General features: G+C 41.2%; 1 protein-coding gene across 1 annotated transcript in view; it reads right to left on the reverse strand.

Moving 5' to 3' along the window:
• Nucleotides 1-27,440, reverse strand: part of LOC138283556 (uncharacterized) — a 239,449-nt gene that overhangs the window by 96,971 nt on the left and 115,038 nt on the right. The window contains exon 3 of the mRNA XM_069221496.1: nt 364-989. Within this exon, the coding sequence (XP_069077597.1) occupies nt 364-981 (618 nt within the window). The 5' untranslated portion in view covers nt 982-989. The remainder of the gene's footprint in view (nt 1-363; nt 990-27,440) is intronic.

A 27,440-nucleotide genomic window follows, 5' to 3' on the forward strand; every position in this document is an offset into this window, starting at 1 on the left:
TGAGCCTTTCCTTAGCTGCTTGTATCCCTATGAAGTGGTAAGTTGAAATTTCAATGGAGTATACTATCTCATGAGAGTTTCTTCAGTGGTTATCAGTTCCATTTCTTTGTGTTGCTAATTAAGTTGGACATAACCAATTTATAAGGTCAATATTAAAACATTTTTCGCCCCAACAAGTTTGTTTCTCTGAAGTATTTTTGTTAATTGGTATGAATTGTAAAATATTAAAACAATCACTTAAATATAGCAGTTTTCTGAATATTTGAACAACGAAATGCAAGTGCTTCACAAGCCACATCCTAATCACAAAATACATTAAGTATTTGTTTATGCAAAACTAATTGTAGGTCCATGGTGCAATTACTTTCTTTTGTGGCACTTGTGCTGATTAAGGTATGGGCATATCTTAGCTCTGCAGTTCCAGCACCTTACAGTGATATGAGGCTTTTTGGTTTCTTGCCCACAGATTTTGCATTTACTTTTACTGTTATGTGTCTGATGTAACTGATTTATTTCTCTTTTTAACTCAGCCATGAGCTGCGCATCAGCGCAGTGTGCAATGCCAACTATAGTGATACGCTTGGGATCCCAAACGCAATCCTCTTCATATCCTCCGTTGGTTGGCGGCAGCCATGCTGTGTCATATCCATTCTGATGCCAGGTGGCTTGGAGCGAGACACCAGCCCTATCAATCTTTTTTACTTTTCCAACTCGAACCTTCAGTATGAACACTACTCTATCAGAATCACTACAAAGTGCAGGGTAACACATTGCTTTCTGCTTATTACGGCTGCAATACACGCCAGCCCCCAATGTCCCACCAGCGGATGGTCTGAAGCCAGAGGTAACAATGGATTTAGCGTTGCTTTTCTGAGTCCCGTGATACATGGTGTAACCATGGCCCTTCTGAGGTTCCTGTCCAGGTTTCAGCTTCCTGTTTTCATCGATGAATATTTTCCATCCATTGAATGTAAGGGTCATTTCAAAACCTGCATTATGAGGTAGCATAAACCAATATTAATGACACAAAATGCCAATATATATATATATATATATACACACAATTTATTATTTATTATTATATGTTGAACAATTACAAAAATGAATACACAATAAAAATGCATGGCACAACATTAAATTTTAGGTGTGTTGTGACAAGGTTGTAGAATACAGTGCTGAAAAATTCTGCCATTATGGGCACAGGGTAGCAAGGGCATGGATTTCTGGGAAAACCATGACAGAGAAAATCTTTATTGGCCAATACAAGATTGTACATGTTTGTGGAATATGAAGGAAAACAAAATAATTCCTTGCTGTGTAATTTGACAATATACCCTCAGCTCAAAAATGTCTACTTGGATGCATGAAGACAATGTATTTTTAATGACTTGCCATTCTCTAACTGAAGCATTTCTGTCTCTCCATGCAAGGAATTACAAAACTGAAGAAGAGAACAATCTAATTAGGATATGTTCACTATTTCTAATGTCTTCTGTATGTTCTATCTCTACCTACCCTTTTAAAGGTATTGCAGTCCACTACCTCACTGGGAGCTTTAATTTTTCTCTCTGATGTGCTATGAATGGAGACAATCTGCCTAGCTGCACCAACAGAGAAGCAACACAAATAATTAAATATATTCCCTTATGGAATTATAAAAAAGTGGGTTTGCTTTGGCACATGCTTTTCTGGCACTGGAAATACAAATGCTAACCTCTTATTTTGCCTGCCAAAAATGCAGCCAGTTTATTTCTTCAATACCTATTAATGAATGTCATCTGAGAAATATGTATGTGGGGCCTTTAAAGCCACCATAGCATTTTATTATCAGTTAGGTCAATAAAACTATAAACTCCTGGATTACCCCTTGATTATTGCAGACTAGAATGTGGTTTCCAGTGAAAATCTATTTTTTCAAGAGTGTTTTATTGGGATTTTATACAATAGGAAAATTAAATAACATAAATAAAAAAGAACAATACATTTTATGGTACCAACAAATTAAGTGGGAACGGTAGTTTGGGATATGGCATGAGGAGTAGGTCCACATTTATAAAACCAGAGGGTAGAGATAAGTGTATTTGTTTGCAATGGTGAGGTGAGATTAATCAGTGTATGTATTGTGACGGACCGGTTTTTGATGTTGTGGTGAATGATTGAGGTCCCGCTGTTGTAAATGAATGAGACAGAGTAAAAGAGTGGAGATGAAAGAAGAGAAGAAGGTGAGAGGGGTGAAAAGTACGGAGTATATGGGGAAGGGGTGGGTGGGTAGGGAGCGGAGGGGGTGGGAGAGTGGGAAGAGTAGGGGAAGGGTGGGAGAATGAGTGTGTGAATGCATGAATGATCGAGTGGTCAGATGTGATGGTTACGTAGACAAGTGAGACATAAAGTTGTCTAGTTTGCACCAGAGTTTACCATTCTTCATTGGTGTTGTCTTTGAGTATATGTTTAGTGAGTTACAGGCAGTTCTGGTGAATTGGACCCATTCCTACCATGTGTGGGGGGATAGTCTGGATGAGTCTTTCCATTCATTAAGGATAACTTTAAAGCCAGTTGTGACTAGAATGTCCCATAGGAGATGGTCCTCTTTGTTTAATGCCTATTTAATGTCGGTGGGAAGGATACCCTGTGTAATAGAGGCTAACGTAGGAATTTATTTTGTATGAAGTATTTGAGATATTGTATTACTGACGTCCTTCCAGAAATATTTGGTAGAGGTACACTCTATCAGCATGTGTTTTAAGTCTCCTTTTTCCTTCTCACAGCTCTAGAATGTGTCGGAGGATCGAACGCCTAGTTTATAAAGTTTGGCTGGAGCCTAGTGAGCCATATTGGCAATCCAATATCTGCTTTGAGCTAGTGATGGAGTTACTAAGTTAAAAGTAAGGTTACTCCAGGTAGATGGCCAGTCCGGTAAGGCCTTTGGAGTGCTGCTAGAGTCTGATGGTAGAGTTTCCCACTTGTCTTGTGTTGGTTTATTTAGTGAGCTTTTTGTGGGGGATAGGAGGGAGTACAGTTTGGAAGCTAGGTGACCGTCTTTGGTAAATTCTTCTAATGTGTTATGTAGGTCGGGGGATTGGAGGTTTATGTTTGGCTATAGCTGATTTTATTGTAAGGAAATGCTAAAAGCCTAGGTTGTGTAAGTCAAATTTGTCTTTAATTTGAGAGAACGGTATGGGTACTGAGGGGTGCAAATATCTCTTACCAGAAGAATATATTTTTCTGCCCATTTCTCAATATATGTCAACATCAGGGCAGTGCGCGCTCTACGGGCGACCTGGAATGCAAAATCCTAAGACTCCCAAGATGCATTATGCTGATGTGCTGTTGTTTAACCTTTTGTATTGCAGAGTTTAATCCTCAAGACTTATATTCAAGGTGCTTATAAATACTCTTCATTCATTGTGCGCTACCATTTCATGGCATTTACAAGGTAGCATTTGAATCGGCAGGACGCGCAATTCATTTCTTGTGCTTAACTCATGATATTCATTGTACGCTACCATTCATGGCATTTACAAGGTAGCATTCGAATCGTCCAGACACGCGATTCATTTCTGGTGCTTAATTCATGTTATTCATTGTGCGCTACCAATTTCATGTCATTTACAAGGTAGCACTCGAATCGGCAAGACGTGCAACTCATTTCTTGTGCTTAATTCATGTTATTCTTTGTGTGGTCTAATGTTTCATGGCATTTACATGGTGGCATTCGAATCGGCAAGACGCGCAATTCATTTCTTGTGTTTTAACTCATGATATTCATTGTGTGCAACTATTTCATGGCGTTTACATATTCTTGTGGAACTCAGCAATGTGCGCAATTCATGTTTCTGCATTTAAAAACTAAGGGCCTCATTATGACCCTGGCGGGCGGCGGAGGCCGCCCGCCAGGATGCCGCCCTCCATAACACCGCTCCGCGGTCAGAAGACCGCGGAGGGTATTATGAGTTTTTCCCTGGGCTGGCGGGCGGTCTCCAAAAGACCGCCCGCCAGCCCAGGGAAAAACTCCCTTCCCACGAGGATGCCGGCTCGTAATCGAGCCGGCGGAGTGGGAAGGTGCGACGGGTGCTACTGCACCCGTCGCGTATTTCACTGTCTGCTACGCAGACAGTGAAATACTAGCGGGGCCCTCTTACGGGGGCCCCTGCAGTGCCCATGCCATTGGCATGGGCACTGCAGGGGCCCCCAGGGGCCCCACGACAATCCTTACCGCCATCCTGTTCCTGGCGGGCGAGCCGCCAGGAACAGGATGGCGGTAAGGATTGTCAGAATCCCCTCGGCGGCGCAGCGAGCTGCGCCGCCTTGGAGGATTCTTAGGGGCAGTGGAAAACCGGCGGGAGACCGCCGGTTTTCCCGTTCTGACCGCGGCCAAAGCGCCGCAGTCAGAATGCCCAAGGGAGCACCGCCGGCCTGTCGGCGGTGCTCCCGCCCCCGTTGGCCCTGGCGGTTCTCTACCGCCAGGGTCATAATGAGGCCCTAAGTGTTAGAATTCTAGATGTTACATAATATGTGCATAGTAATCCCCTTAATACAACTCCTATGGTGTTCCAGAAAACGTTCAGATTATTTCCTGCAAAAAGACTGTGTTTGATTCTGAAGACATAATTCTAGAGGGTGCTTATGTTTCTAGTCAATGTGTAGCAATTCATTAAGAGGTTTTATTGAGAAGCTGTACTAATCATTCTTAATTTCTTCCCAGGTAACCAGACGTCTTGAGGTCTAGTTAATTAGTCCATGCTTAAGTTATCCATGGTTACAATATGACAATGCTTAGAATCATAGTCTAGTAAAGATTAATATGATATAATTTTGATATTGTGTGTTTTAACCTTTTTGCTTCCTACAGGTCTCCTTCCCAACTGTTCCCTACCTAATCCCCTTTTCCCCACTTGGACTCTCTTAAGACTCTGTGACATTCTAATCAGATTATTGGAGCTGTCTTGTGGTGGACATGTTGGGAACATGTGCAGACCCCGAGGATCTGGTGGCTCTGACAATATACATCGATCTCCCTTCTAGTTTAAAGTTTTCATTGTGCCATAGCAAGGCTACACACGAGTGTTTAATTTTGTTGGGTAGCTTGTTGTCAATTTTCTGGAGTGCCTGTGCTTGATAGAATGCTTATAGAGTGGTGTGTTTTAATTTCTTCGACGGTTAGAAATGAAGTCAGGGATAAGAGTTTAGAAAGGGTGATTTCAAGAGTAAGCCATGGTGGCGAGGAGTTGGTGGTAGTTAGGAGCCAGTGGCTCCCCTGTTTCGCTGGGAAGGCATTTAGGTATCTCTGGTAGACTGGTAAGTTTAGGTTGCCAAGTTTTTGAGGAAGTCTCAGTATCTTTAGGGCAATCCTGGGCTTTTCAGACTTATAGAGGAATTTGGTAAGTAACGTGTCTATTTTAGTAAAAGAGGTGTCTGGAAGGTATATGGGGGTCATGCTGATTAAAATGGTAATGGGGGTATCATTATTCTGATAGATTATATTTTACCCCACCAAGTAATGAACCAGGTTGACCATTTGTCTAAGCTATCTTTGATGTTATCTAGCATCTTTTTCTCATTGAGATCATGGAGTCTTTAAGGTTTTGGGTGAACCATATACCCAGGTATTTTTTCTTATCTGGGGCCACTTTGAGTCCATATGGGCTGATGTGTGAGCTCTTGCAGTACGCAGTGAGAGGAAGAACCTCTGTCTTTTCCTTGTTGATGCAGCAGCTTGACATCTTAGAGATGCCGTTGATGGTGGATATGATGTGTGGCAATGCTGGGTCTACCTGGGTGGTAAAAGGAGAATGTTATCCTTATAGGCAGCTAATTTTTGTGGGCCTGGTGAGACAGGGATACTGGGGATGAATGGATTGTCTCTGATTAATGTAAGTAGGGGTTCTAGAGTTAGTAGAAATAGTAGAGGTGAGAAAGGGTATCCTTGTCTGGCTCCTTGTTGGAGTTAAAAGAGATTAGACAACTTTCCATTGATGTTCATTCTAGCTTTTGGTTCTTTATATAGAGCAAGGATAATTTTTGAGAGATCAGGGCCAAAATTCAAGGAGGTGAGAAAGACTTAGAGGAAGGTCCACGATACCTTATCAAAGGCCTTCTCTGCATCTAATGCTATTGTGTAGGTTGGTTGGTGCAGTAGTTTGCCTGTTTCAATCGCATGGCAAAAAAGTCTGATATCAGTTGTGCTCAATCTGTTGAATCTACCTTTGATAAATTCTGATTGTGGGGGATGTATTATGTTTTTAAGAATGGGTTCAATTCTGAGGGCTAGGATCTTTGCATATATTTAGCTGTCTGTGCTTATGAGGGATATGGGTTGGTAGTTCTTGGGCCTGGATGGGTCTTTCCTTTCTTTGGTTGTAACAATTATGGTTGCCTCCGTGGCAGAGCCCTCAATGGCACCAGTGGAGGATAAGTGGGCTAATAAGTCTTCTAAGGGAGTGACTAGGGAGGTATCCCAAGTTTGACTGAATGATGCCAGAAAGCCGTCTGGGCCTGGAGCCTTCCTGGCTTTCATGATTATTTATGATTTATTTGCGAGAAATCAATTATTCTAGTGATTCCTTTGTTGATTCATCTATCTTAGTTACATTAATTTTGTTGCCGTAGTTTAAGCTTCATAAGATGTGTTATTACTTTTGGAGAAGAGGGAATGGTAATATTTTTCAAAGGTATTTAGGGTATCCTTCTCGTTTGTCGATGTGATGCCATGTTCGTTGGTTATGGAGGTTATTATCTTCTTCTGACATGCCTATTCTAAATAAGACGCAAGTATTTAGCCAGCTTTATTACATGCACAGAAATTGCTGCCTTTGGATTTTTGGACTATTAGGTGGGCTTTGTTACTCAGAATCTTGGTGTTTTCATAACTGAGTTTAATTTACTTGAGTTTTTTCTTTGGTGCGTTTGAGATCTTTTTCTAATGCTTTTATTTAGTTCTCACTGTTCTAAGGTTTTGTTGTCAAGTTTGTTTTTCTTTAACATAAGTTTAATCATGTTCCTGCGTATAGTGCATTTCAGGACGTCCAAGATGATCTGTGCATTTAGACCAGAAGACCTATTGAGTTCTATGTATTCATCTCTTTTTTGATTATTTCCTTGAAGGAGGGTTCCTCCGTGAGGAGGTCCTTCATTCTCCATGGTTTTGTTCCTGATGCACTGCAAGTGATATCATACAGTAATGAAATATAGGCATGGTCTGAGACTAGGATTTGTTCAATGGTTGAGAAGGAGGTGGCTGGGACGTGAGTTTCATCACTTAAGATATAATCTATGAGAGAGATAGTATTGTGCGAATGGGAGAAAAATTAGTAATCTTTCCGTTAGGGATTGAATAGTCTCAATATGTCTTTAAGTTTTATGAGCATTGCACATGTTTAGCATTTGTTTATGGGATTGGTTGGGTTTAAATTGACCTGCAGAATTCCTGTTAAGGATGGCGTCCCAGGGTAAATTGAAAACTCCTCCTAGAATCATTCTGCAGTTGGGAGGTAAAGTTGAGAGTTTTTTTATTGAGATTAATCCAAAAGGTAGGGTTGTCGTTATTAGGGGAATAGATGTTCATGACTAGAATTTCAGTGTTGTCCCTCTGTAACTTAGTAAGAAGCCATCTGCCTTCAGTGTCTGCTTTTGAGGACAGGATAGTGAGGCCAGAGGCTTTAGAGGTCAGGGTGATCAGCCTATGTTTTTATTTGTGGCAGGGGCACATGATAAGTCACTAACCCATGCTTTTTTAAGGAGGATTGCGTCTTTCATGGCCACCTTGGATTCTTGAAGGAGAATGAGGTCTCCCTTAAGTTTGTGTGTATACTCTAGGATTTTATGTCCTTTGGTTGGGTGATTTTGACCCTTGACATTAAGGGTGAGTATTTTTTTGTTCAGCATTTTTGTGGGAGGTGAGTCTTTGTCGATGTAACCAGCTAAATGCCAGTTATTGTTTGCCGGTAAGGTAGGGGTAGGGGTGGGCAACTGGGTTTGCAGGTATGGCATGGGTGAGGGGAAACGGGATCAGTGAAAGAGGAAGGGGAGTGGGTAGGGAAGAGGGAAAGGAGAGAGTAGAGTAGCACAGTACAGGACATGAGGAAACATATGACAGGTAAAAAGAAAATGGAGAGGAGAATGATAATATAGTGATGGGTTAAATATTTGTGATGAAAATCTAGATACCATGGAGGGGTATCTGACAATATCTAACTGAGGAGAGGCAACGAAGGCCAGGAGTGGTCAAGCCTAGGTTTAGAGTGCAGTAGGGTGTGTATTACGAGTCACAGCAGTGTCCAAGTATGGTATGCTTACCTAAAGTGCCTGGTGTTGTTTCCATAATGGTGCCTAGCAAGTCAGTTGCCATTTATTGGGAGTGGATAATAATGTGTATTTTGTTGTTTATAATAATGTATGTGCAGATATAGTAGTTGTAGCATATATAGAAATTGTAATATTTATAGTGAGCGAGGTGGCTATTTGTGGGATGGGTGCTTGTGACACGTATCATTATTTCTGCTGAGTTACGTTTTTATGTCAACAGTTAGGGCTTTGAAAATTGGTATCCAATGGATTTCATAATTATTGAGTGCAGTGTACAGTTTGCAGTAAGTTCTACACTTACTGTTGTTATAGTGCTAACATAATAGCAACATAGTGTCAATGTAGAGCCAACAGAGTTTCAATGAGTTATCAGTAAGGTGTCAACATATTAATAGCCTAGTACTAGCATAATGTTCACGTAGTGCCAGCATATTTTCAACATAGATTCAACACATATCGAAGTGAGTCGGTCAAGTGATCCCAGGTTACTATATTGCAGGTAGTCCAATCAAACTTTATTGATTTTTGCATTGTCCAACCTGTGGGTCAAGACGCAGTTTGATAACAATTGGACAACAGGTAAGTACCCATTGGATGGCACTAGATTTGGAAGATATTAATATCAATGAGAGGCTTGTATCAATATTAATGAATGTCAGTATGAGATTTGATTAATCTAAATTATGTTGAAAGTGAGAAGATGAAACATTGCAATAAGTCCGTGATCAGATTGAAGGCAATTATAAAACATATGATTTAACCAGAGCAGGTTGAAGGTCATTGTAGAACTACAGTACCAGTCATTGAAAAAGAGAAGCAAAATATTACCATTGGTTAGGGTTAACAGTGGGTTGTAGGTTTATTCTTAGGTTATTAGTAGGTTAGTAGATGCAAGTGAGTTGGTTTGTTTAAGGTTTTGTAGGTTGCTGACCACTTTATTTATTCTGTCTCAGTTTGAAGAAGTGGAAGCAACTCAAACAAACATTTTGACCTGTTATAGGTATCATGGAAGAATGAGCTTGTAGGCCCATGTGTCAATCCCATTGGTCGATCAGAGTTCTGCAGCATTATGGAAAGAACGTGAATTGAGTTTTGTTTAGGCGATTTGTGGGCAGTCTTGATTATCGTATGTTACTAAGTGAGTAGAAAGTTAGGGAAGGTTAATAGGAAGGATTTGTGTAAGGTGTTAGCCACACCTTCCAAGTTTTTAAGAAGGAATTTTAAAGTTTGGGATTTCTGCAACTTAGGAGTCCAGTTCCTTCACAATTGATGGTTTTAGCTGTTGTAAGTTGTGTTTATTCATGCTGGACCAATAAATGAAAATTGTTTTGACAGATCTTTCAGAGTTTTCTTTTGGGAAATGAACGCCTTTCGTTTCTTGACAGTGTATTTGGAGTAATCTTGAGATATCCCAATGGAGGCACCTTGCCACTTAATTCTCTGTATTTTCTTCATCCTTGTGAGGATTGCTTTAGAATGTGAGTAGCCGAGGGGTCTGAAATTGAGGGCTCTTGGAGCTTCGCTGTTTGCGGGCTTTTGCGTGAGCACTTTGTATGCACGGGTTATTTCAAAGTCCTTGTCTAAGTTTATGTTGAGTACTTGGGGGGGATCCATTTTCAAATGAAGGTTGCACAGGGAGGAGATTGGTTTTCGCTACCTTCAGGAAGTCCAAAAATATGCAAGTTGCCCCTTCTATTTCCATCTTCATGTTTGGTGATGTTCTTTTCCAGTCTCACCAGTCTGGCACTAGTGGTTGATAACGATTTAGAAAATTTGCATTCGTGGTCTTCCAGGAGCTCTAGCCGTGATTCTATTTGAGACTCTGTCTCACAGTTGTATAATTTCTTGTTTCAAAGATACAAGGCTGCTCTGTACAGTTTCTGTGGTGGATTTTGTCAATTGACCAAGAACGTGTAGCATGTCGAGTTTCTGCATAATTAGGTTTAGAGTTACCAAGTTCTCAGATTTAGATTTTATAATTGAGTCTGGGGCCAGGGTCTTTCAGACCTCCCTTCACTTCTTTTGGGTCGTGCAGTTTGGAATCTGCCAATTGAGAGTGGACCTTACTGTATACTTTGCGTAGGGTGCACCTAGTTGGATTTCAGTAGTCCTTGAGAAGTTTGATGGAGGTGCCGAACGTTGGTTGAGGTGCAGAGGTTGGTATCTTTCTGGGTTAATAACACTTAAATAATTTTATATGGTGCCGCAATGCAGATTGTTGAATAGCAAGGTACAGCACTTTGGAGTGTAAGGAATTATTCTCAGCCCCCTCCTGTCTACAATTCGGCTTTCTGTTGAGGTAGAGAAATTCAGGATCCCAATGTGTGTAGTTTACAAGTAAGAAAGTTCTGGAGCATGCTTTAGAGAGAGCTGCATTAAATGGCAGTGGCCACCTTAGGGTCAGGCAATGGATGGGAGGGCCGGTGCCATATTTGCTCTGGTAGGTAGCTTAGTTTTGTATATTATAGGTTCCTATACTTACAGAGATTTGTGGAGTAGTACCACTAAGTGCTCACCTGTAGGGGTAGGATGTTTGTAGGGATGCTGGAGTAGATGAGTAGAGATTCATCCATGTGGGTTCCTGGTGTCGGCCATTTCAGGGTCAGGCGTTGTAAGGCAGCTTCTGGCGCACTTGGTTATAAGAGATGCTTCTCGTCTTCCTATATGCTGGGCACTGTGTAAAGTGTCTGTGGATGCGGTGTATCAGCAGAGCAAGTCGTTTCTGTTCCTTGGCACGCCAGAGCTCTCTTATTAGGCAGCCATTTTCCTCAGGTGATTCTCCCATCCCCTAGTGAAAATCTATTAGAATGTTTAAGATCTGCAACAGTAAACCTACGATTGATTCTCGCACCAACAAACATTCTGGAAAGAAAATTTGACAATCCTACCAGTCCAGTTTCTCTACATGATTTTCTTTTGATGATCAAAAGCTTTGCTTGACCAAGATATATAGGTGATTTGCCAAGTGTACAATCACAATGAGAGAATGAGAGGTCAGAAGCCAAAGCACCTCCTGCTAATTTCACAGATAAATCACAAAAGCTGCCTGAGTAAATATTAGCCAGTAATGAAGTTCACAAGAAAGTCACAGAAGACTTCCCTTGGAAGCATCAAACAAGATATTTGAGCGATCAGCCCACTCAAACTTATCGTGGCATGCTTCATCCTCAGTGCCCACCACACCAGAGTAGGACATTGCTACTATGGTGGACTTAACCATAGAGGGAGTGCTTAGCTATTTCGGGCTAAGGAGCAGAAGATCTCCCTGCCTAACTGATGCATACATCCCATGCAATTTAAATTAGGCAAACGGCCCTCACACCTTTCCACTGTAGTTGAACATGATCATCCTATTTATGTTTAAAGGATCCAAAGTACTGTAACTGTGTTCCTTCCAAATCAATACCGGGTGTTCCTTATGCGTAGTGACTTCAAAATCCAAAATTTATGCCCCCCAGTACGGGACATGCAAACAAACGAAAAAGTCTAAATAGACCCTGTCTGTTTCTAACCGTAGAGTTCGGGAAGCAAGTAACAAAGACGTATGTGCTTGCCACTTCAGCGTCTGATAACGCTGCCGTTTCACCATATGGTGAAACGGCAGCGTTATCAGACGCTGAAGTGGCAAGCACATACGCCTTTGTTACTACGCATAAGGAACACCCGGTATTGATTTGGAAGGAACACAGTTACAGTACTTTGGATCCTTTTACTTTTGTCAGGTCTATTTCATCGTGTGGATATCTAACTGAACACCATCAGCCATTCTTTACCTAAAAAGTATACCTAGAGCCTTGAAAAAGTCCGAGAGGACGAAACACGTGTTGGCTGTTTTGTTGCTCATCTATGCCTGTTCATTCTGAGGAGTCAGTTTGTTATTGTAACCTGCTATATACTTTCTCATATGTGGATTCAAACAATTTTGAACTATGATTCAACGACCAATTACTGAGGATTAAACTTTTCCACACTAAGTCACCCGACTTTTGGACTCTCTTTGTTTGGAGTGCCCCGGTTTGCTCTTTTCTTAGATTGAGTCATTTGTGGGATGATAGGCATGAGAGAGCGTAGTTTTTATATTATATTAGATGTGAAATGCTTATACTTAACAATGCTGCATTAATAATCATAAAATATTATTCGCTTGGATGTATTCTAAACATACTTATAAGTGTGAAGTTATTATTGTACACATATATTAATGTCGATTATAAGAAAATAATTGCTTACATTATGATTAATTGAAAATGTTAACACCTACGAAGATTGCATTTATATTAAAACTCATAGGCCTTAAGTTAGCATGAGCCGAAAACTTAGCTGTGTAGCCCTCATATTAAAGCATATTTTTCTGTTTTTCCAATGTGCTGATTCGCAAAAGGCCATGACCCAGCATGTGTTCTTTTCTTTGTTTTATGTTGCAAGTTAGGTTTATTCTCATCCGCATGCTAGATGCTTTAGTATAAGTTTTATACGCTTTTTGCAACAATATTTGAAACACTCAAGGACAGTCAACCATGGAAAAGAGAACTTTTGACCTGAAGAACGTGCCAGAGAATGAAGTAACCCCGAATGTGCCACCTACGAAAAACGTCAATTATGAAGACCAATCAAAGTTTTATAAATTATCGTGGGGTGACAATTGAATTACCTAATGTATAATTTGATAGGTTAAAGATAGTGGGGTGTAGCGACTATCCAATAGAATTTTGGGGGAAGGTATTGTGAAAAAGGGATAAAAACCCATGACACAGAGGACTCGAGAGAACTAGGTAGGGAATGATATCGATTGCATCCAGAAACTCTGTCACTCTGTTTGGTGATTTGAGACTTAAATAAACTATCCTCATCCATAGACTGCCCCATTACACTATTCCTCCTTATGAGGGAAGTGTCCCCTGTTCCTTAGACAAAATAGATTGACGGCGATCTAACTGATGTCCTGAAGACGAAGACTGATCCTGTATGCTGACTCATTCCGAGGAGGGTAATTATGACAATTGCTATTGTAATTCGTCTATCTGCTTTTCCTTTCTAGGTACCAACTGCTGTATTTCTGGATAGAGACCCTAGTTAGATGTTTTCTAAATTAGTGTTCTAAATTGTTTTGCATGAAGCCCAACATGCTGATGCTAATTAGTGGTTAGATTAGGCGTTCACCTTGTCTGACGCAACAGACGTGGCTGACGTTGTGCTATGCTGAACTGAGACGTATATGATGTTCCATGCATTCTGATCGGTGTATCTCTTACATTGGTGCTTTCATGTTTGTGATCCTTGCATTGTCAAAATCTTATCACAGTTGCCATATCGTGACTATGCTCTTTTGCTTCTTGGTTTTGAGATTAATACTCTTATTATTAGATTGTAATCAATAGGGAATAAAATACACAAAACTCCAATAAAGGTGTGGTTATTCATGACTGAAAGGTCATGGTTGCGCCGACAGTTTAATCAATGTCTAAAGTAAAGTATATTGTGGTGATATATGTTGATAATATCATTGATATATTGCGTGACATATTGATCAGTTATCTCGTTCTACGGTGTCTCACCAATGGGTCAAAAGATTCATCGGCCTAAAACGAGTCCTAATGTGTATAAATTGACATAGAGGGACGCGTTAACAGTTCTGGTAGCAGAGCGACGGTTTGGCCCTTGGGGGCCCTAGGACGGAGATTCATTGTTTAATTTGTTTTTCAGTGATAATGCAATTCGGAGATATGATGGGTTTCTAAGTTCACCATGGCTTTCCCGGGATCTCGGAGCCTGCCTAAATGAGTTGGGAATGTTCTCGGCGCCATAGTGTGTGTGGTTAGGGTCTCTGTGCTTGCCTAAGCTTATGCATTTTGCAGGTGATTGTGAAAATCTGTGTGTATTTAGGCCAAATTAAGTGTTGTTTAGTAGGAGTGGGCGTACTCCACAGTATGAGAGTAGGGAAGTCGGCGTACTTCATGTGAATGTAGTGCTTGATGCTCCAAATTTTCCACGTGGTTGGTTGTTGTGTACGGACCTGCTGAGGACTAAGACTGCGGAGTATGAAGACAAATGTGGTTTATGTTGTAATCTGTGCGGTTTAATAGGTCAATCGGGCGTGGTTGACAAGTCGAGTTTGAGCTATAATGTGTGTATGAAACCTTAGATGGAGATTTGACAAATTCTAAAGTGCACTAGAAGAAGTCATTGACAAGTCGAGAGTAGAATTTGCGGGTCGAATTCTGCTTGCGTATGCGGGAACTGATAAGGAGACAGTAGCGGCTGAGGCTTCAAGTGAAATCTCTGTAATGTTCTGAAGCAAATGTGTTACCCTTCCTGTAGTAAACCAACAGATTTGTGTTGTTATTTTAAGGTGCTCGCAATAATTTGCATTAGTTTGTGTGAGTTGTAGGGGTTCAGTGAGGAGCGGACAAGCCGCAAGACTTTGTCAGCTGCAGTGTGTGTGAGTGTGACGTCAGTGGTGCCGCGCTGAGATAGGTCAGATGTCGAGAGGGGTCGCGCACGGATTGGCTACCGTCCGTGAGAGACAATAGGTTGAGAAAGGCAGGTGAAGAGTGTCCTGGGAACTAAGCCATTTCTGATTAAATACGAAATAAGAGAATCGCAAAAATGAATTTTGTCAAAGCATTCAAGAGCGCTCTAAAGGGAGATGTATATATTGTTGCAACCGATGGGGAACCTACACCACCTGAGGGTACTCCAGCTTATACAGTTATGGAAGAGAAAGGTGTTGTGCCTTGTTTATGGATGAAACAGTGGTGCAAATTAACAGAGAAAGAGGGGTGTCTAGCGTTCCCAGAACATGGGACGTTTAACCCAAAGGTGCTAGAAAATTTGAGGTGGATGTTAAGTATGCAGAAACCACCTCCGAGACTGGCACAATATGAGGCTTTGGCGATTTGGGACTTGATGGCTCTTAAACATAGACAAGAAAGGTTTCAAAGAAGACTGAGGAGGGCAGAAAAATCCTATGCAGAGGCTAGATGGGATAATGAGAGCAAAATGTGGAGACGGGGAATTGTAGACGGGTTAAAATTATTCCCAGCGATAACACAGGGAGAAGAAACGCAGGGAAAGAAAAACCGACAAAGACTCAGGCAAATCTAAAGAAAATAAAAGATCCTGGGAAGAGGAAGATGATTCAGACGATGAGGAATTTATGGATAGATTGTTACATGATCGTCCGCCACCATATGCGGTGAGCGACAGCGCTCCAAGTACTAGCTTGGATCCTGGGAACCAGACGCAGGAAAAGGGAGTTACTGATACGGTACAGACTAGCGATACAGCTTTGATACAGAATGGTGTCAGTGTACCCACTGCACCAGACATACCAATACAGTTGCAGCCTCCTCCGCAGATAAAGAGAATCTACCCTGATGTTCCAGTGCTTGAGACTACCACGAATTTGATAGTGCCGCCGAACCAGATATATACGAAGCCAAAGCTAATACAGATTGAATCAACTCCAAAATTAATGTCTGAACCACAACCACAGTTGATACCAGGGTATAGCCCTGGAGCAGGACCACCATTAGTACCTGTTCCGGGTACATTGGAACAGACCTATGGTGTTGAGGCTCCAAGAGTTCTGGGTCCGGGTCAGACACCTGCCGCTATATCGTTACCCATTACTGTTGGTCCCCCAGTGCCATTGTATGCACAAGGTAAAGCAGTGGTGTGTGACCAGGGAGTGATGACTCAGGAGGCGATAAGAGGAGGGTCTATGGGAACTCCACAGATAATGGCCCCTGGAGAGCAAGTAAATGAACCACTGAGACCCTTAATGGACCTTAGTCCAGTGGGGGCACCTCTCGAAACGATGCGTCAAGCAGGGTTGGAAGTTCTAACTCCGCAAACCATGAGTACGAATACCTCACATTCTCCAATGATACATGCAGGGAACATTTCACTGCAGGGCTTTACAGTTCAACAGTTAAATGAATGGTTAGAAAAAACTTATACTTCACAGAAGACTGCAGTGGCTACAGTTGAACCTGAGAAAGAAAAAACAGATGAATACCTGAACTTTGTACGACTAGGGGCGGAAGCTGCCGAGTTAGTAGAAGGGACAATGGGAGTAAATAGATTGGAATCATACACAAAGGCAGAATTTAGATACTTGTGTCCCAAGATTACCAAGGAAGTAGGCAAAGTACATCAGAGATTAACGAATTTAGCAGACAAATACAATATCGATATCGGAAACACTAAGCATCTGAAAAGGAGTTACAGACTAGATTTTGACTCCAAAGATTTTGAACACATGAGATCTGCAGGCATGAAGGCACATATGAGAGAGCTGTTGCAGAGTGCACATATTTGGGGTGCATTGGAGAAATGGGAAGGCCGATGGGCAAAGAAAAGAGATAAGGGAAAGGGTGATAGCCCAGGGCCTAATCAAGCTAGAACCTCGCTTGATTTGGAATCGGTAAAAATATTACCTATGAGAGAGACAGCTGGTGGTGTTTTAGTACATGTGCCATGGACTAGAGAAGACATTCTATCCTTTACTAATGATTATCCCAGACTGAGAGAGAAACCGATCGAGTGGTATCAACAAACGGACAGGTTTGTGAAACTTGCAAAGTGTCTCTGGGAGGACTTGAATACTTTGTTTGAGATCATTGTTCTGCCTGATTTGTGGCTCGAGTGCAAGAGAGGGGTAGACTGGCCGACGAAGGAGCCGGCGAGAGATAAGGTGACTGGAGCACCTTCAGAAGAGGTGATGAAGTATCATAAGGTGATTGAGTTTTTGAAACAAAAGGTGTCGCCGAAGGTAACCGACTGGCAGAAAATCGACCGGACTTCTCAAGAGGTTAAGGAGTCAATACATGCTTATTATGAGAAATTGTTGAAAGCATTTAAGCATTACAGTGGTACTGAGACTATCGAACCGAAGGACATGAACCACCTTGTGTTTAGATTTGTCGAAGGATTGGGACCAGAGGTTAGCCAAATGATTAAGAATCATTTGATTTGTTGGCAAGCTAAACTGATTGATGAGGTGTTGCAGTATGCAAAGTACTGTAGTGATGAGATTGAGTTGAAGCAGAAAAAGCTGAAGGAAAAGGTGATGGTGATGCAGATAAGAGCTGCACAGGCTAGAATACAGGGAAATGGAGTTCAGCAGATGATACAGCAACAACCGCAAATGAATGGTGTGTTTCAGGCACAGCCGAGAGGCCGAGGTCGAGGGTTTGTGAACCGCGGTTTAGACATGAATAACGTTGTTATTCAAAATGATGTTCAAGGAGCGAAAAATATGTCACCATGTCACACGTGCGGGGGCGTGGGGCACTGGAAACGGGAGTGTCCGAATATGGTGCAGGATGTTGCAGTTCAGCAAAGCACTAATGTTGGTACCTTACAAAATTCACGAGGCCCAAAAATAAGACATCAAAACCTGAATTTCCAGAATAATCTGGTACAAATGCAAGGGGTACAGCCCATGCAGCAGATGCAAATGCCACGTTTTCAGTCAATACAAATGCAACCAGTACAACAGCAGATTCCTATGGTGCCTAGACAGCAAATGCAATTACCAATGGCTCCGATGGGACAGCAACAGGTGATGCTTCCTCAGCAGGTCACAGGCCAGGTAACAAATCAAAACAACACTGTCCAACAGTTCCCACTACGAGGTGAAAATGGGATGAATGACGATTGGTCAGATGATAGTTCAGACAGCGAAGACTGTAGACTTGCAGCATCCCTAGAGGTAGATCAGAGAGGCCCATATGTAGAAGGGAAGGTAATGGGCTATAAAGTTTCATTTTTGGTTGACACAGGAGCCACACGCTCCACAGTTCGAAGTGCAGAAGTTCCAAGATTGCCTCTCTCAGGGCGTACTATACGAGTGGTTGGAGTAGCAAATCGGTACCTGACTAACCCGATTACAGATCCAGTGCAAGTTAAAATTGGCAACTTTCAAGGGCTACATAGATTTGTTGTATGTGATTCAAGTCCGGTATCCCTACTGGGAAGGGATTTACTGTGCAAGACAAAATGTTCAATTACCTGTTCCAATGACGGAATTGAAGTACAGACAAATAGTGACGATGAAGGAGGCGAAAGTCAATTTTTAGAGGAAGAAACAGGGACAAATTAAGATTACCCTTTGATTACTCTATTCCCAATGCATACTTTGATTGATCTGCCTGTTGAACTGCAAGAAACAGTAACAGAGAAAGTGTGGGATTTGACCAGGAAAGAGGTAGGATTGATAAAGGGAGTAGAACCAGTCAAAGTTCAGATAAAACCGAATGCAGTGTTCCCACAAGTGCCACAATATCACATGACCCAAGACGTTCTTATTGAAGTGTCACAAATAATTGCAGACTTTCTCAGACAGGGAGTCCTGAAAGAGGTTTTGAGTAGTCCATGTAACTCTCCTATAATGGGTTTAAAGAAGCCCTGTGGAAAAGTTCGAATTGTGCAAGGTTTGAGAAAAATAAATGAAATTGTGATAAAATGTTGCCCTGTGGTGCCTAACCCAGAAGTAATTATGTTCCAGGTTCCCTGTGATGCTGAATGGTTTACTGTAGTAGACCTATCACAAGCCTTCTTTTCAATACCTCTTCATGAGGACAACCAATTTTTGTTCAGTTTCAAATTCTAGGACAAGGTGTACAGTTGGTGCAGAATTCCTCAAGGGTTTTCTGAATCACCATCCATCTTCAATCAGATATTGAAAAAGGATTTGGAACCTCTTGTGCTGCCTTTCAATTCAACCCTTGTGCAGTACATTGATGATTTGCTAATTGCATCCAAAACAAGAGACAGTTGCAAATACGATACCATTGCATTACTAAATCATCTGGGAAAGAATGGGCACAAGGTGTCACCCAGAAAGTTAAAATATTGTCAGAAAGAAGTAAAATACTTGGGACATTTGATTGAGAAAGGGTCCAGAAGAATATCAAAAGAAAGGATAACAGCTGTTTTGCAAATGAATCCCCCAACAACAAAAAGAGATGTCAGGATGTTTTTGGGAATGGTGGGCTACTGTCGCCAGTGGATACCCAACTTCTCAATCATTTCGAAGCCATTGATAAAACTGACAGGTAAAGAAATCAAGGATGAGCCATATACTATAACCCTATCAAAAGAAGAACTTGAGTCGTTTTTGGAGTTAAGAGAATGTATATGCAGGGCACCAGCATTAGGAATGCCAAACTACGAGAAACCTTTTCTGTTGTTTTGTCGTGAACGTGATGCTTGTTCTTTGTCTGTCTTAACACAGGTCCACGGAGATGCAAATCGCCCTGTAGCATATTTTTCAGCTACCTTGGACCCTGTCGCAGCAGCCTTACCGGGTTGTTTGCGTGCAGTTGCAGCAGTTGGTCAGAGCCGTTTACAATGTGAAGGCATAGTCATGGGATACCCTCTGACAGTAATGGTTCCACATTCAGTTGAAATTCTGTTGACTCGAACTAAGACTCAGCACATGACAAATGCACGTCTCACTAGGTATGAGACGATCATACTGGGCTCACCAAATGTCACTCTTAGAAGATGCACTGTACTGAACCCGGCACCTTTGCTTCCAAATGAAAATACTGAAATTAAAGATGGCGAAGAATTTGAACACGATTTTCTTGAGGTGACTGAGCTGTGCACCAAGCCTCGTCCAGATATTCAGGACACTCAATTGAAAGAAAATGACTGCATTATGTTTGTCAATGGGTCCTGTCTAAGAGATTCTGCAGGAACACTGAGAGCTGGTTATGCAGTATGTACTATAACTGGCATTGTCGAAGCATCCTGGCTCGAAAAAGTGTTTTCTGCACAAGTAGCAGAATTGAATGCTCTTACAAAAGCATGCCACGCAGCTGTAAATTTAAAGGTCACTATCTATACTGACAGCAGATACGGATTTGGAATCGTACATGATTTTGGCCAGCCTTGGTCACAGAGAGGTTTTATGAATGGTGAACAAATAAGAGATTTGTTACACGCGATTCAGTTACCTCTCGAAATTGCCGTGGTGAAGTGCAGTGCTCACATCAGATCACAAGATTTTGTGTCTATGGGAAACGGCTATGCAGATCAAGTCGCAAGATTTTGTGCATTGAACTGTATATCGTTCAAGGAACAATGGGAATTGTTACCACAATCTGAGAATGATACGTGTTTAAACTTAGCATTACGGGTAGTTGACACCTTAGATGAACTAAAAACATTAAAAGGTTGTGCGAGCAAGGAAGAAAAACGCTTGTGGCAAAGAATGCAATGTGTACAAAGAGCTGATGATCTATGGGTTTCAGAGGAAGGAAAATTGGTCTTGCCAAATAGCCTTCTGTCACAGTTTGCCCGGCTCTATCATGGGCAGGCACATCTGGGAAGGGATGCCATGATCAGGTCCTTTAAAATTGATTGGTTTAATCCAAAATTCAGACATGCCGCAGAAATCACTTGCCACAGGTGCGTCATCTGTCAACAGATGAACGCCGGAAAAGGAACTGTTGTAACTTTGAGCCACACTGGGAGAGCTGGAGGTCCGTTCAACAAAATGCAAATGGATTTTATCGAAATGCCTGTTTGTGGAGGATTGAAGTACGTGTTGGTGATTGTGTGTGTTTTCAGTCATTGGATTGAGGCATATCCCACACGTAGAAATGACAGTCTTACAGTTGCAAAACTACTACTTAGGGAACTGATACCAAGATTCGGATTTCCGGTTTCTATAGAATCAGATAGGGGGAGACATTTCGACAATGAGGTGATTAAACTCCTGTGTGCCGCACTCAACATTGAACAAAAGCTGCATTGTAGCTATCGCCCTGAAGCATCAGGATTAGTAGAGCAGATGAATGGTACTTTGAAATCGAGGATGGCAAAAATGTGCGCAGCAACTAATATGAAGTGGCCAGATGCCTTACCTCTAGTGCTGATGTCAAGGAGAAACACCCCAGACAAGAAAACGGGATTGTCCCCCCATTAAATCCTCATGGGCAGAGCTATGAGATTACCAGCAGTACCTGCAAATGCACTAGTGAATATTACAGATGATATGGTGTTGGATTACTGCAAAGGTTTGGCTGACGTGATTCGCTCTTTTTCTCACCAGGTGGAAGCTAACATGTTGCCGCCGATTGCCGATCCAGGCCACTCTCTACAAGCCGGTGATTGGGTGGTTGTCAAGAAGCACGTGAGAAAATCGTGTCTAGAACCACGTTGGAAAGGGCCATATCAAGTAATATTGACGACTACAACCGCTGTAAAGTGTGCCGGGGTTCCCAACTGGATACATGCCAGTCACACGAAAAGGGTAGCGTGTCCTGTTGAAGAGGAATTTGACATTTCCGGCACAGCAACTTTAGAAGGAGAGATCTCAGGGTCAGAGAACAGTCAAGAAGGAACTGAGACTACCGGAAGGCCCACTGAGAACAGCCTTGTCCTTCAAACAATCAATGAGTTCGAGAGAGGTGACAGAGTGCCTATCTCAGTAGAGGCAGCAGGAGAACTAAGTCAAGGAGAGGTTCTCCCAGAAGTAGACGGATACGGTTTAGAGCCTGAACCCAACATAGAACCGGAAGAAGAAAGAGAAGGAGAAATTGTAGAGAGAAGTCAAAATGTGTCAGGATCTCCTGAACCAGTTGCAGGTCCGTCAAGAGAAAACACCATATCACAAGAGGAGGGTGCTGTCCAACGTCCTGAAGGAAAACATCGAGAAAAGACACATAGAGGCGACAACTGGCCAGACAAGCAACTCCTTAAAACAAGGGAGGTATCAAATGACACAATAATAGAAGAGAATGATACTTCTCAAGGAGATGATCTGAGTGAAGGAGAACAACAAGGTGAACGAAGATTAAAAAGAAAAAGAATCGCAAATAGAAGATATACAGGTCCTAAATGGACGTATGCTACAACCTCTGAATGGCAACAAGAATTCCTAGCATTCTGTTTTGATCGAGAAGTACCAGGCCAATATTACGGTACCTGAAAGAGTTCAAAGGAGAACTTGGCTAAATTTGAATTTGTGAAAACTGAAAAGAGAGAGACTCTAGAAACTACTGGAAGTGACACTAAAACCGGATTTGACTCTTGAAGAAACCTGATTACGCTTGAAGAAACCTGATTACGACAAGCTGCTAACCTGATTTGACAAAAGAGGTCCTGGAGTGGGTGAAAAAGGTTTATCCTCAAGTTGATTGTTGATCTGCTATTCTGATTCTATACAAACATGGCTTACAATAGAAATAGTAGCAAAGGGAGTAAGGTGTGTGGTTGGTTAGGTCTTATAATAGGTGTTGTGTGTGCAGTGATAATAGTGGGAGTGATTGTGGGAATGCCATGGAGAGAGAAAGCGACTATTAACGCAACTTCAAAACCTGAAACTACTACACTAACACCGTGGGAGAGATTTGAGCAGGATGCAAGACATATGCATGAAGGGACTAATGCAAAGGGAGAAATTTCGACTAATGTCTTCTATCGCTTACTAAATGAGTATGTGGAAACCATGGATGCGAAAGATTGTTATGTATGTACTAAAATTCCTTCATCTGTGCAGCAGGGAGTTACCTATCATAGTCTCCCTCTTACTTATGGAATTAGTTGCAGCTTGCTACTAACAAGATTCTATAATCAAGAGCATGTGCAATACTTTTATTCGAATTTGGATGTTGTGTTTTCTTTTGTGCCTGTGATTGAATTCTTAAATAAATTAGCTAAAGAGCACAATATAAAAATAGTTAGAGGATTCTTTGAGCCAGCACTTACATTTGGAACTGCTTATGCACATCGCAACAATTTGACTTGCTTACTGTCACCTGTAGAGAAAAGCTTTCTGGATCACACAGACGATAGACGCAAAGCATTGAAAGAAAGATTAGAAAAAGGATTAGAGAAACGTACATATGCAAATGATTATGCTTACACTGCAATCAAGACGCAAGGCAAATTAGCTATAGATGCATTACACGTAGGTAGGCTTTGTATATATAGGCCAAAATCTGATCAAGACAATTTGTTTGTGGGTACGAGTGAGTGTAGGCATGTGTTTTTGTTTCAGAGCAAATGGACCTTCTTTATGCTGAATGGACAAGATCCAGCAATCCCTGGAATCTATTACATCTGTGGACTAAATGCTTATTACCGTCTCCCTAAGGGGTGGTATGGGACATGTTAATTGGGGATAGTATTCCCAAATATATACCAGATTGATGACTTAAAACAAATACCTAAAACATCTGAATTACAACATCCTAGACAAAAACGAGAATCAGTGGCGGCTGTCATTGGTGATATATTTGGAGCCATAATCCCATCAGTAGGGGTTATCTTAAATTCCATGAAAATTCAAAAGTTATCTACTATAGTGGATAACATGTTGACAAATTTTACAGGGGCTATACTCCTGATGGATACTGAACTTGCTGCAGAAAGAGCTATGACTCTTCAAAATCGGCTTGCTTTAGACATTCTTTTAGCTAAAAGCGGGGGGGTCTGCAAGATGCGTAATGAGCGTCATTGTTGCTCATTTATCCTGGATAACAGTAAGAAAATTAGAAGCATGCTTACTAACCTAACTAGAGATAGTACAGATTTGAAGGATTTGAAAGAATTTGGGGCCTGATTCTAACTTTGGAGGACGGTGTTAAACCGTCCCAAAAGTGGCGGATTTACCACCTACCGTATTACGAGTCCATTATATCCTATGGAACTCGTAATACGGTAGGTGGTATATCCGCCACTTTTGGGACGGTTTAACACCGTCCTCCAAAGTTAGAATCAGGCCCTTGGTGTTTGGGAGAAATTTGGAAAGGGAATTGCCCGAGTCGGAAGCTGGTTTACCAACATTTGGAATGGGGTACTTGCAAAAATTCTGATGGGTTTACTAATTGTTTTGGTTTGTCTATTAGGATTATGGGGGCATGTAAAATTAATGACAAAATAAAAAGAAATTGGACTAAAAGAACCAGAATAAATGAACAAAGTGAAAGAGAGAAAATGCTCAATGAGATATGGGAAAGCTCACATAAAGGGCAAGATGTTGAAATGCGTATTATGCGCAAGGTGAAAAATTAGATCAAAGAAAGATTTGTGTGATGACGAGCGTCATCAAAGGAGGGACTGAGAGAGCGTAGTTTATATATTATATTAGATGTGAAATGCTTATACTTAACAGTGCTGCATTAATAATCATAAAATATTATTCGCTTGGATGTATTCTAAACATACTTATAAGTGTGAAGTTATTATTGTACACATATATTAATGTCGATTATAAGAAAATAATTGCTTACATTATGATTAATTGAAAATGTTAACACCTACGAAGATTGCATTTATATTAAAACTCATAGGCCTTAAGTTAGCATGAGCCGAAAACTTAGCTGTGTAGCCCTCATATTAAAGCATATTTTTCTGTTTTTCCAGTGTGCTGATTCGCAAAAGGCCATGACCCAGCATGTGTTCTTTTCTTTGTTTTATGTTGCAAGTTAGGTTTCTTCTCATCCGCATGCTAGATGCTTTAGTATAAGTTTTATACGTTTTTTGCAACAATATTTGAAACACTCAAGGACAGTCAACCATGGAAAAGAGAACTTTTGACCTGAAGAACGTGCCAGAGAATGAAGTAACCCCGGATGTGCCACCTACGAAAAAAGTCAATTATGAAGACCAATCAAAGTGTTATAAATTATCGTGGGGTGACAATTGAATTACCTAATGTATAATTTGATAGGTTAAAGATAGTGGGGTGTAGCGACTATCCAATAGAATTTTGGGGGAAGGTATTGCGAAAAAGGGATAAAAACCCATGACACAGAAGACTCAAGAGAACTAGGTAGGGAATGATATCGATTGCATCCAGAAACTCTCTCACTCTGTTTGGTGATTTGAGACTTGAATAAACTATCCTCATCCATAGACTGCCCCATTACACTATTCCTCCTTATGAGGGAAGTGTCCCCTGTTCCTTAAACGAAATAGATTGACGGCGATCTAACTGATGTCCTGAAGATGAAGACTGATCCTGTATGCTGACTCATTCCGAGGAGGGTAATTATGACAATTGCTATTGTAATTCGTCTATCTGCTTTTCCTTTCTAGGTACCAACTGCTGTATTTTTGGATAGAGACCCTAGTTAGATGTTTTCTAAATTAGTGTTCTAAATTGTTTTGCATGAAGCCCTACATGCTGATGCTAATTAGTGATTAGATTAGGCGTTCACCTTGTCTGACGCAACAGACGTGACTGACGTTGTGCTATGCTGAACTGAGACGTATATGATGTTCTATGCATTCTGATCGGTGTATCTCTTACATTGGTGCTTTCATGTTTGTGATCTTTGCATTGTCAAAATCTTATCACAGTTGCCATATTGTGACTATGCTCTTTTGCTTCTTGGTTTTGAGATTAATACTGTTATTATTAGATTGTAATCAATAGGGAATAAAATTCACAAAACTCCAATAAAGGTGTGGTTATTCATGACTGAAAGGTCATGGTTGCGCCGACAGTTTAATCAATGTCTAAAGTAATATGTTGATAATATCATTGATATATTGCTTGACATATTGATCAATTATCTCGTTCTACGGTGTCTCACCACTGGGTCAAAAGATTCATCGGCCTAAAACGAGTCCTAATGTGTATAAATTGACATAGAGGGACGCGTTAACAGGCACAACATCCATCCTAGCAGATCTCTCCACTTTTATCTCCCTTCAGCAATGCCAGGTAAGGGCCAAAACTATAAACAAAATTATTGGTTGGCCAACCCAGTGCAGTAACCAGGTGGGTGGTCTATGATCTAACACATACCATGAAGGGACCTGCAGAGCTGCTCAAAGCTGCCATCTTACTAAAAAACATAAACTGCACGTCTATTTCTCACACCTCTTCATTCACCACATTGTTATATGCTATGTCCCAGAACATGATAACCACACTTTGGTGGTCGTTATGAATGACATGGAAACACTTCACACATAAGATCACAAAACAAAGACTACACCTTTCAAACCACACACCTTATGAAGCATAGCTTGTTGCCAATATAGGCAAGTGCTCTAGTGCCATACATAGGCCTGATGAGGGCTACTTAAATGCTGCATTACAAAATAATATAATGAATGGGGCTAGGTGATCACATATTTCAAAGCGACAGGGCAGCCCAGACCAATTTTTCTCGCCTACCTCATGGACATTGTGCTTATTCCCTTTTAAGCATGAGCTGATGAATATGAAATTGAGGTCTGAATGTCTGACGAGGCCTACCCAAACCCCAAGAGGTGTAATTACTGCATGTATTTTTACAGACTGAAAGCTCAAAAAAATATACTCAGAATGTATCTTAATTTGTGCTTTGCAGGCATAGCTATAGTAAAACCTAAATCATGTAGTCCGTATCTGTAACTAGCCCTTTAGGACAAGGTGCTAAAATAGGGAGTAGGCAGTCAGGCATGTCAGTTTCTGCTTGTAGGCCTCTGCAAGCCAAATAAATGATTTTTTTTAGGTATGGAAAATATAAATCAAAATGTCTTTATTTCAGCCAAATCCATAAAAAGTCCCTAAACATTGAGCATTTGCAAAGCATAATTAAACACACCTAATCCACATACCATAGGCTGCACATATGTATTACACCACAGTGTCAGCATGGTGCCCTGGCCTAAAGCAAGGTCAGACCCATAACAGCTTGTACTACACTGAGAATACATCTTATGGAAACAAACCAGAAATCAGTATACTGCAGAGATCCAGAGGCCCAAAATGTAAAGAGATGCTGAACACCCTATACAGAAGGAACATCTTTTATTAGGTGTTTGGAATACTAAGCTAACAATGAGGACTGTGATTCAGCCTGTGCAATTACAAGTAATCCCATGTATCCCTGAGCTCAATTTATTGACTCTTAGGCTAGGAGCAGTGGGTTCTACTACAGACATACCTCTTATTAAACTTTACAGGATGACCTCACCATTGAATCAAGCTTGTTGATGGCGGTGCTCACTGTGACACCAGCAAATGCTCATTAGCTAGTGTCATCTCATGTGCACCTCACTAATCCATTTTGCTTTTGATTACTATTACAGGTATTACCTCACTCCTTTATTTGGGAAGATCAGGACTGATTTTGAATGTGAAATAGTCAAAGCAAATAGTGGGATGTATTATCAAAATG

The sequence above is a fragment of the Pleurodeles waltl genome, chromosome 3_1 (genome assembly GCF_031143425.1).
Source record: "Pleurodeles waltl isolate 20211129_DDA chromosome 3_1, aPleWal1.hap1.20221129, whole genome shotgun sequence".
NCBI classification, from domain to species: Eukaryota; Metazoa; Chordata; class Amphibia; order Caudata; family Salamandridae; genus Pleurodeles; species Pleurodeles waltl.